This window comes from Mobula birostris, chromosome 20, assembly GCF_030028105.1.
Source record: "Mobula birostris isolate sMobBir1 chromosome 20, sMobBir1.hap1, whole genome shotgun sequence".
Classification (NCBI taxonomy): Eukaryota; Metazoa; Chordata; class Chondrichthyes; order Myliobatiformes; family Myliobatidae; genus Mobula; species Mobula birostris.
In genome coordinates this window covers 26,355,997-26,369,759 of record NC_092389.1, presented here as the reverse complement: position 1 = coordinate 26,369,759, position 13,763 = coordinate 26,355,997, and the positions used below count along the sequence as shown (strand labels likewise).

General features: G+C 41.3%; 1 protein-coding gene across 2 annotated transcripts in view; it reads left to right on the top strand.

The window, feature by feature from the left end:
- The window catches only part of robo4 (roundabout, axon guidance receptor, homolog 4 (Drosophila)), a 114,085-nt gene that overhangs the window by 16,415 nt on the left and 83,907 nt on the right, over nucleotides 1-13,763 (top strand). For both annotated transcript variants that reach the window (XM_072238372.1, XM_072238373.1), the window contains exon 2: nucleotides 924-1,250. In XM_072238372.1, coding sequence (XP_072094473.1) covers nucleotides 924-1,250 — 327 coding nt within the window. The remainder of the gene's footprint in view (nucleotides 1-923; nucleotides 1,251-13,763) is intronic.

The window sequence follows — 13,763 nt, the reverse complement described above, 5'->3', positions numbered from 1 at the left end:
GATATTTGACACCCATCTCTGAACTGGGTGGAGGAAGGCTGTTGTGGGTCAACATATTAGTGTAAGACCAGAGATTTGTGGTGGCTAACTGTGGTTTTAATAAATATCTATTTGCAATAACTTGAAGATCAAAACGTGCAGATGCTGGAAATTTAGAGTAGAAACTGACTCTCCTTTAGGAGAGTAAAGTAGAGTTAATAGAGTCATAGAAGACTACAGCATGGAAACAGGGCCTTCATGCCTACTGCCATCAACCTGCACCTGGACCATAGCCCTCGATATTCCTTCCATCCATGTATCTATCCAAATTTCTCTTAAGCATTGAAATCAAAATCACATCCATCACTTGCACTGGCAGCTTGTTCCACACACTCGTGACCCTCTGAGTGAAGATGTTTCCCCTTAAGTTCCCTTTAAACATTTCACTTTTCACCCTTAGCCCATGAACTCTTGATGCAGTCTCACCCAATCTCAGTAGAAAAAGACTGCTTGCATTTACCTTATCTATATTGTTTGGCGACAATAAAGTATAAAGTACCCCTCATAATTTTGTATACCTCTATTAAATCTCCCCTCAATCTTCTACATTCTACGGAATAAAGTTCTAACCTATTCAATCTTATAACTCAGGTCCGCTAGTCCCTGCAACATCCTTGTAAATTTTCTCTGCACTCTTTCAATCTTACTTGCATCTTACCTGTAGGTAGGTGACTGAAACTGCACACAATACTCCAAATTAGGCCTCCTCAATGTCTTGTACAACTTCAACATAACATCCCGTCTCCTGTACTCATTACTTTGATCTACAAACATATGAAAGCCAATGTGCCAAAGGCTTTCTTTGTGACTCTATCCTACATTTATTGAGGCTGAGTTTCTTCGAAGTGTTGTGTTGCTGATAAGTAATTTTTTTTGTATTTCAGATTCCAGATTACGTCTGGATGAATCTCCCCCTGAGATAGTTGAACATCCAACTGACCTTGCCGTGTTCCGGGGTGAGCCGGCTACCCTGAATTGCCGGGCAGAGGGCAGGCCCCAGCCAGTTATCGAGTGGTACAGGAATGGCGAACGAGTGGAGACCAGCAAGGACGACCCTCAATCCCAACGGACTCTCCTGCCTCACGGCTCCCTCTTCTTCTATCAGCTGAACCAGGGGCGTAAAGGAAAGTCTGATGAGGGCATATATACATGCGTGGCAAGAAACCATCTGGGATATGCCTTGAGTAAGAATGCATCACTCTACGTGGCATGTGAGTAATCAGCTCAATTGTTTAACATTTTGCACCTGACTTATTTGGGTGTTCTCAGCGAGACCTTTTTTTTAAAAAAAAATCTTTTATTCATGCCCTCAGAATGCCACAAAGTGGGAGCTTCACAACTCCAGAGATCCAGGTTCACTCTTGAGTTCTAAAAGCTCTATCATCTGACTTCAATGCAAAATTAAAGAGGCCCAAGAGGCTGCAGACACTGGAATATGGTGCAACCCAAAAAAAAGTGGGTCAGGCGGCATCTGTGGAGGGAAATGGATGGTTAATTCTTTGGCTCAAGACCCTTTACCTGGGCTTAGTTTTTAATGTTGGTTTCAAAGTTCCATCTTGCTGTGGAAGGCCATCCTTCGTCAATGTTTTGGTGGGAATAGAAAGAAAATGGGGGCTCAAGCACAAAGATGCTCCTTGTGGAGCAAACCAGTTGGTACCTAATCCTGATGTAATGCCTTTGACTAAACATATTAAGTCTGCTTCTCCTTCCACCTATATTGCCTGATCTGCTGTGTGTTTCTAGCCTTTTCTGTTTTTAGTTCGTATCTCCTAGTTTTTCCTCATTGCTAGGAAAATAACTTTTCCCCTCAAACACCCATCTAGTTATGTTTTGGAGCTATGATTGACTGCTTCCACCATCCTCACACATAGTGACTCAAAGAACATGAATAATATGAGCATAAAGTCATCTGCTCACAGAATGCCATGATATCATCATATGAATATAAGTTAGAGGACTCTGTATATTGGTGTGTCTTATAATTGGACTGGAATAGAGTAACTCCAGTAATACAGTATTGAGGAGAAAAACTGAGGTTTGTAAATTGTCACATCCAGTTTGGAGCTGTCTGTCCCGGGAAACAATATTTCTTGAATGGAAAGTGCTGAGAATGCATTGAATTCTGCAATGAAGGGAGCAAAAGAAGCAATTTGCTCAAAGAAATTTATTTTCATGAGTATTTATCATTCACTAAATTAGTAATTCCACAGAAAGCTAAAGACATCCAGTTTGTAGAAGTTACATTGACAGATAAATGGCATGTTTCATGGAGATCACAGCCACAAGTGCCAGGTTGTTCTGTTCTTTGCCAGTCGTGAATATAATGGCAGATCACAGTCAAAGGACAAACCCTAAAGATCTGATCTAAACAGGATCAGGTGACTGGAAGGAGCTGGACTGGAAGACTGTTCTGGCAATCAGTCCTGTTGTGGTAGGACCCTGGGGAGTGTTGAAAAACAGAAGGACCAATGAGTACGAGTACTTGGTTCCCTGAAAGCGGTGTTGCAGATAAGTAGAGTGGTGAAGAAAACTTTTGGCATACTGGTCTTCATCATTCAGTGCACTGTGCGTAGAAGCTGGGATGGTATGTTGCAGTTGTATAAGATATTGGTGAGTGTGTGTTTGGAACATTCAGCTCAGTTTTGGTCACCTTGCTATAGGAAAGGTGGCATTAAGCTGGAAAAGAGTGCAGTGGATGTTTACAATGATATTGCCAGAACTTGAGGGACTGAGTTATGGAGAGAGGTTGAGGAGGTTGGGACTTCTTATTGGAGCATTGGAGAATCAGTGATAATTTTGTCAAGGTGTATAAAAATATAAGGGGCATAGATAGGGTGAAAGTGCACAGCCTTTTTTGCAGTATGTGGAAAGAACTAGAGGGCCTAGGTTTAAGGTGAGGGGGGAGATTTAATAGGAACCTGAGGGGCAACTTTTTCACTCAGAGAAAGGTCAATATATTGAACAGGCTGTCAGAAAAAGTGGCAATAACAACATTTAAAAGGCACTCGGACAGGTACATGAATACAAAATGTTTGGAGGGCTAGGACTCAAACACAGGCAAATGGGACTCGCCCAGAGAGGAATCTTGGCCAGCATGGACCATTTGGGCTGAAGGGCTTGTATCCGTGTTATAATTATAATTAGTACCACTCATACAGGAAACAAGAACACATTACAGGAGTTAAAAAAATTGCAACTCAAGGAAACAGGTAAGAAAAAAAAACCAAAACGCAAAAACAAAATTTTAAAAATAGACAAAAGCAGTGTTTCTAATGCAACACCACCATTGAAGGCATCACAAAGAGGAAGGCACACAATATTACATTAGCTGCAAATACACAGAATTTACTTTGTTCAGCATTTATACTTTACCCAAGTGTAATGCGAAGCAAGAAAACTTTAAGATCCTATTCCTGATTGGGTAACATCATTAGTGATGCATATTGACATTGGTGCAGATAGTTCCATTATTAGGGAGGATAAGGAGGATATCTATGATAAGCAGTTCGTAGACTTAGAAAGGAATATGGCCAGTCTCAAGATTTACTAAAGGTTGCTTGGTTAACTAAATTATCCTAGTGTATAGGTGAATGTAGAATTTGGAAGGAGTTGAGGAGAATAAAGTGTTATGGTTGTAGGATGGGCACAGATGGTGCTCAATGGTTAATGCAGACTTGCTGAATTGAGTTATCTGTCTCCATGCTGCATGACTCGTGAGAAATTTTGAAGATTTCAAATGCATGACATTTCACATCAGACTAAGTGTCAGGTTGTGGTGGACTCAATGAATATTAAAATGTGAGAAAATATTCACTTGCAAAGTTGAAACTCAATTGGAGGGTCATTCAGATTTTGCTCAGATCCACCAATGTTATATCTGGGGTTGCTTTAATCTAAATATGATAACATCTTCTATGATTTCTATGCAGGAATCATGAAATATGGAACATATTCACAAGTTAAACCTAGTGACCAACCAGCCTACTGCAAACCAATGCCAGTTCTTAATTTCTTGAAGGGGCAAGTGGAAGAACTCAAAGGAGCAGAGTTTTTGTCAAAGGCACTTCCAGTGATGGAATGATTCCTATAACAGCTGTATCTAATGCATAAGTAGGAATATCATTTTGCAGTGGCTAGAAGATAATTTTAGGTTAGATAGTCAATAATGAACAGCATCTTTTAGCAACTTCTCAGGTCCCATGTGTGGAGTTGGTGGGATCCTAGCTTTCCTTTTATAAAATGTGATTTGCTGCAATTTGCAGAAGATTGGATGTGACGAGCACCATCACAAGCAGTATGTAAATGATTGTACTCTTAAGCTATGTTGTCATACGAAGTCAGATCCTCACCAAGGATCCTTCACTGCTAAAGTTTTGCAGGGCTTTGGTAATTGTCTCTTCAGTTAAAATGGTTTAGTGAAGAAGATTATTTGGATATTTGAGAGAAAATATTGAGGGACTTCATTGTAACAACATGCTGCTGCAATAGTCCAAGTATAACTTTGTATAACTAGAGGTATTGTAAACTTGTGGACTGTAGCCTGTTAAGGTTGATTTTAACATGAATGGCAATCATGTCTAGAAGTGGTTGATCTTCATTCCAGGAACGACTCAATGTTACAGTATTCCAGAATCTTGCTTGATTTTTCAGTGGTGCTAACACAATTGTACCATGTCTTTATGAAGAATAAGAAGTGGAATTGGACTGATGTGAATCAGGAAGATTTGCTCAATGTAAATGCAGATTGAGTAGCAAATCTTTACTGGTTCACCATGATAGAGCAGAAGCCCCATAGATTGCACTTAATGCTGCATTTACAGTGCAGACATTGTCATTAGTCTTGTTATGGATGATGGGCAGGAACAGACAGTATTTGTATTGCATTCTCTCAACAAAGGCAAACATAACCATTTATAAAGTGAGAAGGAAGTGTTATCAGTTATCTTTGCTCTGAACAAATTCCACCAAGTCCCACTGGAAAAAGTTTTTGCTGCTGTTACAGATCACAAATGGTTTTTGGCAACTTTGTGTGTAAAAGTAGCAATTCCTGCCATAAACACAAGAGATTCTGCAGGGGACAGTTTTGCTTCAACAGTGTGATTGGCCAAAGCAAAGAGTGATAATCAGTGTGCTTTTCAAAACATTGCATGAATCATCTGTTATTGATAGAGACAGTTCAATTTATCACTCTTTAACTTGTGGACAAGGATTTTCCATTTACAGATAATGAAATGGTTTTGTGAACTTGGCAAGATGTATTACCAAAACAAATCTATGAATGCAGACTGAGAGGTTGGAGCATCTCGAACAAGCACTCAGTGAAATTAACACCTATTCTATCACATTTATCATTGAAAGACCAAGAAATGAGTAGACATTCCAAGTGTTCTCAGAAATCACACCAAGTTGGTATTTGTTGGCACTTGTAAGAGAGCAGAATGTACCACTGAAGGCAGGTCTTTGCTGAATTAATATCCAGTGGTGGATTGTTTTTGCATAGTAAGGGAATTGAGGGTTATGGGGAAAAGGCTTTCAAATCTCTTACTAGCTCTTCTTTCAGTTAGACCTGATGAAGGGTCTTGGCCTGAAAAGTCGACTGTACCTCTTCCTAGAGATGCTGCCTGGCCTGCTGCGTTCACCAGCAACTTTGATGTGTGTTGCTTGAGTTTTAAATAATGAATCATGCCACAACAACCTTTCACTCAACATCTGCATTGAGTGGTAAGGAAAGACCAATGTCCAAGAACAAAAAGTAGTGGATCCAGCCGAGTTCGTCACAGATAAATCCCTCCCCACCATCGCCCATCCCTTGCCCACCCTCTGGGCTTCCCCCCTCCCTCTTTTCTTTCTCCCTAGGCCTCCTGTCCCATGATCCTCTCATATCCCTTTTGCCAATCACCTGTCCAGCTCTTGGCTCCATCCCTCCCCCTCCTGTCTTCTTTTATCATTTTGGATCTCCCCCTCCCCCTCCCACTTTCAAATCTCTTACTATCTCTTCTTTCAGTTAGTCCTGACGAAGGGTCTCAGCCTGAAACGTCGACTGTACCTCTTCCTAGAGATGCTGCCTGGCCTGCTGCGTTCACCAGCAACTTTGATGTGTGTTGCTTGAATTTCCAGCATCTGCAGAATTCCTCGTGTTTGTGTTTTTATTGTCACTGACATTAGTCATGAAATTTGTTATTTGGCGGCAGTTGTACATTGCAGGTGCAACAAATTGCTATAAGGTACAATTTTTTTTAAAAAAATAGTGCAAAAGAGGAATAACAAGGTAGTGTTCATGGACTGCTCAAAAATCTGATGGCAGAGGGGAAGGGAACATTCCTAAGCTGTTGAATGTGGGTCCTCAGGTTCCTGATGGTAGCAATGATGATGGATGCCACCTTCTTGAGGCACTGCGGTTTGAAGATGTCCTCAATAGTGGGGAGGGTTGTGCCCGTAATGATGCTGCTGAGTCTACAACCCCCTGAAGCCTCTTATGATCCTGTGCATTGGCTCCTCCATACCAGAGTGATGCAACCAGTCAGAAAGCTCTCTACCGTACATCTGTAGTGAGTTAAGAGTGCAAATTCTTCAGTTCAAGGAAATGATCAAACATTAGAGACAGCAACACAGTTACCGGATTGAACTGCCTAAGGAAACTAGTCAACAGACAAAATCAGTGATGAATGTATGGAGATGTAGAAACCTTTCACATTTGTTTTCAAAGTAGAGTAGCAATGTAGCATGCTAATCTCTGATACATATATTAACCTTTGGTTTAAGATGGCGCACTGAAGGAGTGCGACAGCTTACTTGTGGTTTGAAAGGAAAGGAATTCAATTAAAAACATTATTAATAACACTTTTTCTGAAGCAAATTGTGGTAATCTATTACCTCAAATATTGAAAACGCGAGAGAAGGCGAAGGAAACTCGAGAGATGTACCCTCCTGCTGTGCTGCAAAATCGACACACTTGGAGTTGGAACCGTGTTGGTTGGAGTGGACAATTTGGAGAGGAGAAGACAGGATGGAGGAGTTCTAATGCCCATCCAACTTACCCGGGAGTGAGAGTGGATCGCTCTAAATGCCCAGTCGAATTGGCGAGGTCGAGAATGGCTTCTTAAGCACCAAAATCAAGGTTCATAGTGAATCGCTGGGCACCTTGTTATAGGCCTAGAGCGATTCACCGTGGCAAGGCCCAGGTCCTAATGCAAAGTTCAATCTACTGTTTGGACAACCTAAATGCCAGCCCATATAGACTGGGGCAGGATGTTGAGAGTTGGATGTTCTATGCGCCAAGCCAATTTGGAGAGGTGGAGAACTGCTTCCTCGGTAGAGAAATCTAGGCCTGGAGCAATTTGCCACAGCGAGGCCCGGGTCCTAATGTGAGTTATGATACACTGTTAGGACAATTTAAGCACTGCCCCAGATAGCCTGGGGGCTCCTCTCTCTGTGATGCTAAGACTGTGAGAGTGCCCCCAGTTGCGGTGCTTCGTGTCTGTTATCTTTGCGGCGACTTGCCCAACCAATATGATGAACCGAATCCAAGGCTTCAGGCCTACTCTGAGCTGCTCCTGGGATTTGGATCTAATTACTCCATTTGGTTCAGAATGCTATTGTTGCTTGCTTGATTTGTTTTGTTTATTTTTCTCTCTTTCTCTGTGGGCACTGGGGGTTGGTCTTATTTTTTAATCAGGTTCTTTTGGGTTTCTTGCTTTGCGACTGCCTGTTAAGCAGACAAATGTCAAGGATGTATAATTTATACATTCGCTGACAATAAATGCACTTTGAATCTTTGATCAAGCTGCACTGCTAAGCAACCCGCCTATTTAACACTAGCCTAGTCACAGGACAATTTTCAATGACCAATGAACCTATTAACTGCTATGTCTTTGGACTGTGGGAGGAACCTGGAACATCCAGAAGAAACTCGTGTTCAGTGGAGAATGAACAAACTCCTAAAGACAGTTGCAGAACTGAACCCTGCATTCTGGAACACTCTGAGCTGTAATAATGTCGTACTAACCGCTACGCTACCATAGTGTTAACACTGACACGGCAACCCCAACCCTCCTGCCTGAAAAGCAATTGTTTTTATGACCTCTGCTTTCCATTTCCCAATCTTTTTTCCTCATAGAGTAGAGGATAAGTGATGATTGGATCAAGTAATCGGTAACCGTTTGGTCCTTAGCAAGCTTTGCCACTCTTGGGGGTCCAGAGCCATGTTTTCCCAGCAGTTGGTTTTAAATGTCATCTCTGTGTTGTGACCTGTTGATAGGCAGCTTTCGTTGTTGATACTAGTCCAGGTGTGGGTGGACCAGACCCAACCAAAGCATTTCCAGCAGCTCTTGGGCATTGGAGCACTCCTCAAGTATTAATGTGGCCAGCAAGACTGCCATTTATTATTTCTACCAGATTGTCATTGGATAGAAAAACAGAAGTTCAGATTAATATTTAAATGGTGAAAGGTTGCAGCATGCTGTTGTGCAGAGGGACTTGAGAGTGCTTGTGCATGAATTGCAAAAGGTTGGTTTGCAAGATGCTATCAAAAATCAAATGCAGTGTTGGCCTTCATTGGTAGAGGTTTTGAACTTGAGAGCAGGCAGGTTGTGCTGCAATTATACAGGGTACAAGTGAGGCCACACTTGGAGTACTGTGTGTAGTTCTTGTTTCCTTATTTGAGGAAGAAGATACATGTATGGCTTCAGAGGTGATGCAGAGGAGATTCACCAGGTTGATGCTGGAGATGAGGGGATTAGGCTATGAAGAAAGATGGAGTCATTAGGGGCTATACTCGGAGAAGTTCAGAGGAATGAACGGATGTTATAGAAACATATCAATCCTTCCATAATTTTATATGTTTGAGGAAAGGAAATCATCTCCTTTGGTAGGTGAGACTAGAACAAGGGAACATACCTCAAGATTCAGGGGAATAAATTCAGGATGGAGATGAGGAGGAATGGCTTTTCCAAAGAGTATTAAACACACAGTTATATTTTTGCATAGTCGGTGAACTAAGGGTTATGGGGGGGAAAAGGCAGGTCTGTGGAATTGAGTCCACGGCCAGATCAGCCATGATCTTATTGAATGGCAGAGCAGGCTCAATGGGACAGTTGACTTACTCCTACCCTTATTTCCTTACAGTAGATTCTGGTTAATTTGGGCACATTGGGACCAGCACATTTTGGTCCAATTAAGTAGCAGCCCCAATTAGCCAAAGTTTCATGGAAATAGTTAAAAAGGTATAAAAAAGACAAACTACCGTTTAACTGAGTAACAACTTAAGTAATTGAATGAAAAATGGAACAAATTAGAACACTTTCAGTACTACTACAGTGCTATAAAACTGTATTAGTTCCTAATAGTTATCAATGGAGGAATTAATCCAGCGAATGCTGCCGTGTTCTTTTGATTGTCTGTAAATGAACAAAACCAGTGCTGACACCTAGTGCAGATAGTGGACTGCTTCATACAATGCCTTCAATGATTGCATCCTCCAAGTCTTTATTTTCATTGTCACATTCAAGATGATTGTCGATACCTTCAAATTCTTTGTAGTTCCTAACTTGTTGAAGTAGTGAAATTGTTTCATTTTCACTCCCAGCCATTTCTGGCATCTCTGAGCCTGAATACTTGTAACCACAGTGAGCAAAACTGTTCTGAATTGTCTTCCTGCTTATTTTTTGCCGACTATCTGTGACAAAAATGATTGCTTTTTGAATGCAAATACATACAAATGATGCTATTTAAAAGCTGTTTGCTCTAAGCACAGTGCAGTGTCTAATGGCCAGACAAGTGCACATGTCTGATGTTAGTTAGAAATTATTTGGCAACAGCCACCTGTCCTAACTATGCAGCATAGTGTCCCAAATAAACAAAGGGAATTTTGGCTATTTTCTCAATTAGTTTTTGTTCCTTATGAGTTGTCCTAAATAATTGGCTGCCCTGATTAACTAATGGCCCAAATAACTGGTCTTAGTTCTTAGTTCAAAGTTATGAAACTACTTCTTTAAAAACTGCAGAACATGAGATAAGGGTAGGATAGGCAGTGTATTGGGTTTTGTTGTATTGTGATATTACACAAGTCATTTACACTAAGAAGGTAGAGAATGTTTGTTTGATGTGACAGACCTTAACCAAAGCTGTAAACACAACACAATAATGTGGAATGATCAACTATGTGACATCATACTTAGGATGGTAGTGACCCAATGACCTTAAAGTAACATGTGCAGTTAATATCACAATCCAATACACCTCAGTTGAGAGTGCCAGGACTTTGACCCAGTGATAATGAAGGAAAGATAACTGTGAAGGGAGCTTGAAGCTATTAGAACGTAGAACATGGATCAGTACAGCACAGGAACACATATTTCAGTCCATCATGTTTGTACCAACCACAATGCCAAATTATATCTGTAATTGGGATTGAAATTGGTTTATTATTGTTACATGTACTGAGATACAGTAAAAATTTGTATACTGTTCATACAGAGTATTGGCATAGTACAAGATAAAAGAATAACATGTAGAATAAAGTGTAACAGCTACAGTACAGAGAAAGTACAGTACAGGTAAACAGTGATGTGCAAGATCATAACGAGGTAGACTGAGGTCAAGAATCTAATTTATTGTACTAGGGAACTATTTAAGAGTCATAACAAAAGGATAGAAGCTGTCCTTGAGTCTGGTGGTATGTGCTTTTGGACTTTTGTATCTCTGCCTGATGGAAGAGTGGAAAAGAGAGAATGCCCAGTGTGTGTGGGTTCTTTGATTATGCTGGCTGTTTTCCCGATGTAGTGAGAAGTCTGGACAGTGTCCATGGAGGGGAGGCTGGTTTTTGAGATGTGCTGACTGGTGTCCGCTGCTCTCTGCAGTTTCTCGTGGTCATATGCAGAGCACTTGCCATAACAAGCCATTACGGATCCAGATTGAATGCTTTCTATGGTACATAGTGAAAAATTGGTAAAGTCAGACAGGGTCATGTTAATTTTTTTTTTTAGCCTCCTGAGGAATTAGAGGTGTCGGTGAGCTGTCTTGACCATGACGTCTACTCAGCAGGACCAGATATTGGAGATGTTCTCTCCAAGGAACTCAAATCTTTCAACCTCAGTGCAGTTGAATTAGACATCTTTCCCCGCCCTGCATATTAATGGCAAAAGCCTCTTAAAGGCCACTCAAGTACTTGTTTGTACTACCCCTGGATGCCAGGTCCAGGCACCTAGCACTCTGTGTAAAACAAAAACTTGTCCCACACATCTCCTTTAAACTTTCCTCCTCTCACTGTAGATAAATGTCCTCTAGTATTTGACCTTTCTACCCTGCCATAAGGTTCTGACTCTCTACCCTTTCTATGCCCCTCTTAATTTTATATACCTTTATCAGCTCTCCCCTTAGCCTCTGCTCCAGAGAAAACAACTCCAGTTTATCCAAACTCCTTATAGCTCATATCCTCAAATCCAGGAACTTGGTAAGCAGCTTCTGCACTTTTTTCCAAAGCCTCCACAACCCACTTGTAATGGGAATTGCATACATTACTTCAAATGTGAACCAACTGAAGTTTTATATAGCTGCAGCATAATCTCCTTACTCTTATACTCAGTGCCCTGACCAGTGAAAGCAAGCATGCAATGCACCTTTACCACCATATCTACTGTTGTGGCCATTTTCATAGAGCTATGGGCTTGGGCCCCAGGATTCCTCTGCATGTGGATGCTGTTGAGCCTCCCGCCATTAACTGTATACTTTCCCTTTACATACAGTATGACCTCCCAAAATGTAGCACCTCACACTTGCTTGTATTATGTTCCATCTGAAGCTTCTCCACCCACATTTGTAACTGATCTGTATCCCTGCTCTATCTTTTCATAATCCTCAGCATTGGCCACAACTCCACCAATCTTTGTGTCATCTGCAAACTTACTAACCCACTCACCTACACTTTCATTCAAGTCATTTATATATGTCACAAACAAGAGTAACCCAGCAGTGATTCCTGCAAGAGCCACAGGTCAGCGATCACCAGCCATAATAACATCCTTCCACCACTACTCTCTGGCTTTTATGGCAAGCCAATTCTGAATCCAGGCTACCAAGTAATTGTGGATCCCACACATCTTAATTTTTTGGATAATAATGTACAGTACCAATATATCTGCTATACTTGTTCTTGCTGACTTTTAGTGACTTGCTACCATGAATTGTATTGATGTTCAAACCAATGGACAGGGTGCAAAGCCAATAGGTTGCTTTCTGCCTGGTAACATTGGGTATCATGAGTGTTGTTAGAGCAGTACCAAGCTATCAAGAGGAGAGCTTGAGATGCTTTCTAAATAAAGAGCGCGCCACATGATGCCAAAAACCCTCCCGTTGACTTGCTCTGATAGTATAGCATTTGATTGGTGGGTCCGGCTTGAGTTTTCGGTCAATGGTGGTTCTTCTGGGTGTCAGTGGTGGGGCTAGAAATGGCAATGCCTCAGTATGTTAAGAAAGTCCTCTCAATTCCGAATAATAGTTTGTCAAGGAGATGTTGCGGTTTTAAAACTTCCAGGCCTTTGAACTCAAAATCAAAATTAAATCCATTCAAGGGGTTGGTCAAGCTCGTGGCAAGATCTGTCATTTTAATGAAGCAAGTAAATAGTGAAAGTGTTTGGCAGGTGAAGCAAGATTTTATCATTTTTCATTTCAAAACACTGTCATAGGGTAAGTGCTTTGAGATCACTTTCAAGCAAATACTCTGATTGGAAGTTGGAAGCAGCACTGTGTGTACCAACTGCCAGAAGGCAGCTGTTTTATCAGCTGGTATATTGTGTTAGGGCCCATCTGTGGTGCTAAAGGAGATATTCTGTCGAATCAGCAGGCAAGTGAACTAAGGTGTGCTCTGCAAGGGAGGAATTAGTTGAGGAGACTCTTAATCAGGAAAGGTTCTAGCACGGATAAAGCAGTGGCTGATTGACAGGAGACAAAGTGGGAATAAAGGGAGCCTTTTCTGGCTGGCTGCCAGCGACTAGCGGTGTTCCACAGGGGGCCTGTGTTTTGACCGATTCTTTTTGCGTTATATGTCAATGATTTGGACGATGGGATTGATGGCTTTGTTGCAAAGTTTGCAGATGATACGAAGATGGGTGGAGGGACAGGTATTTTTGAGGAAGTAGAAAGGCTACAGAAGGAGTTGGATAGATTAGTAGAATGGGCAAAGAAATGGCAGATGGAATACAGTGTCAGGAAGTGTATGGTCATGCACTTTGGTAGAAGAAATGAAAGGGTTGCTTATTTTCTAAATGGAAAGAAAATACAAAAATCTGAAGTGCAAAAGGACTTGCTAGTCCTTGTGCAGGATTCCCTAAAGGTTAATTTGCAGGTTGAATCTGTGGTGAGGAAGGCAAATGTGATATTAGCGTTAATTTCAAGAGGACTAGAATATAAAAACAAGGATGTGATGTTGAGATGTTATGAAGCACTGGTGAGGTCTCACCTGGAGTATTGTGAGCAGTTTTGGGCCCCTTATCTACAAAAGGATGTGCTGAAACTGGAGAGGGTTCAATGGAAGTTCATGAAAATGATTCCAGGATTAAACAGCTTGCCATATGAAGAGTGTTTGATGGCTCTGGGCCTGTATTCACTAGAATTCAGAAGAATGAGTGGTAACCTCATTGAAACCTATCGAATGGTGAAAGTCCTTGATAGAGTGGATGTGGAGAGAATGTTTCCTAAGAAGGAAGAATCTAAGACCAGAGGACACAGCC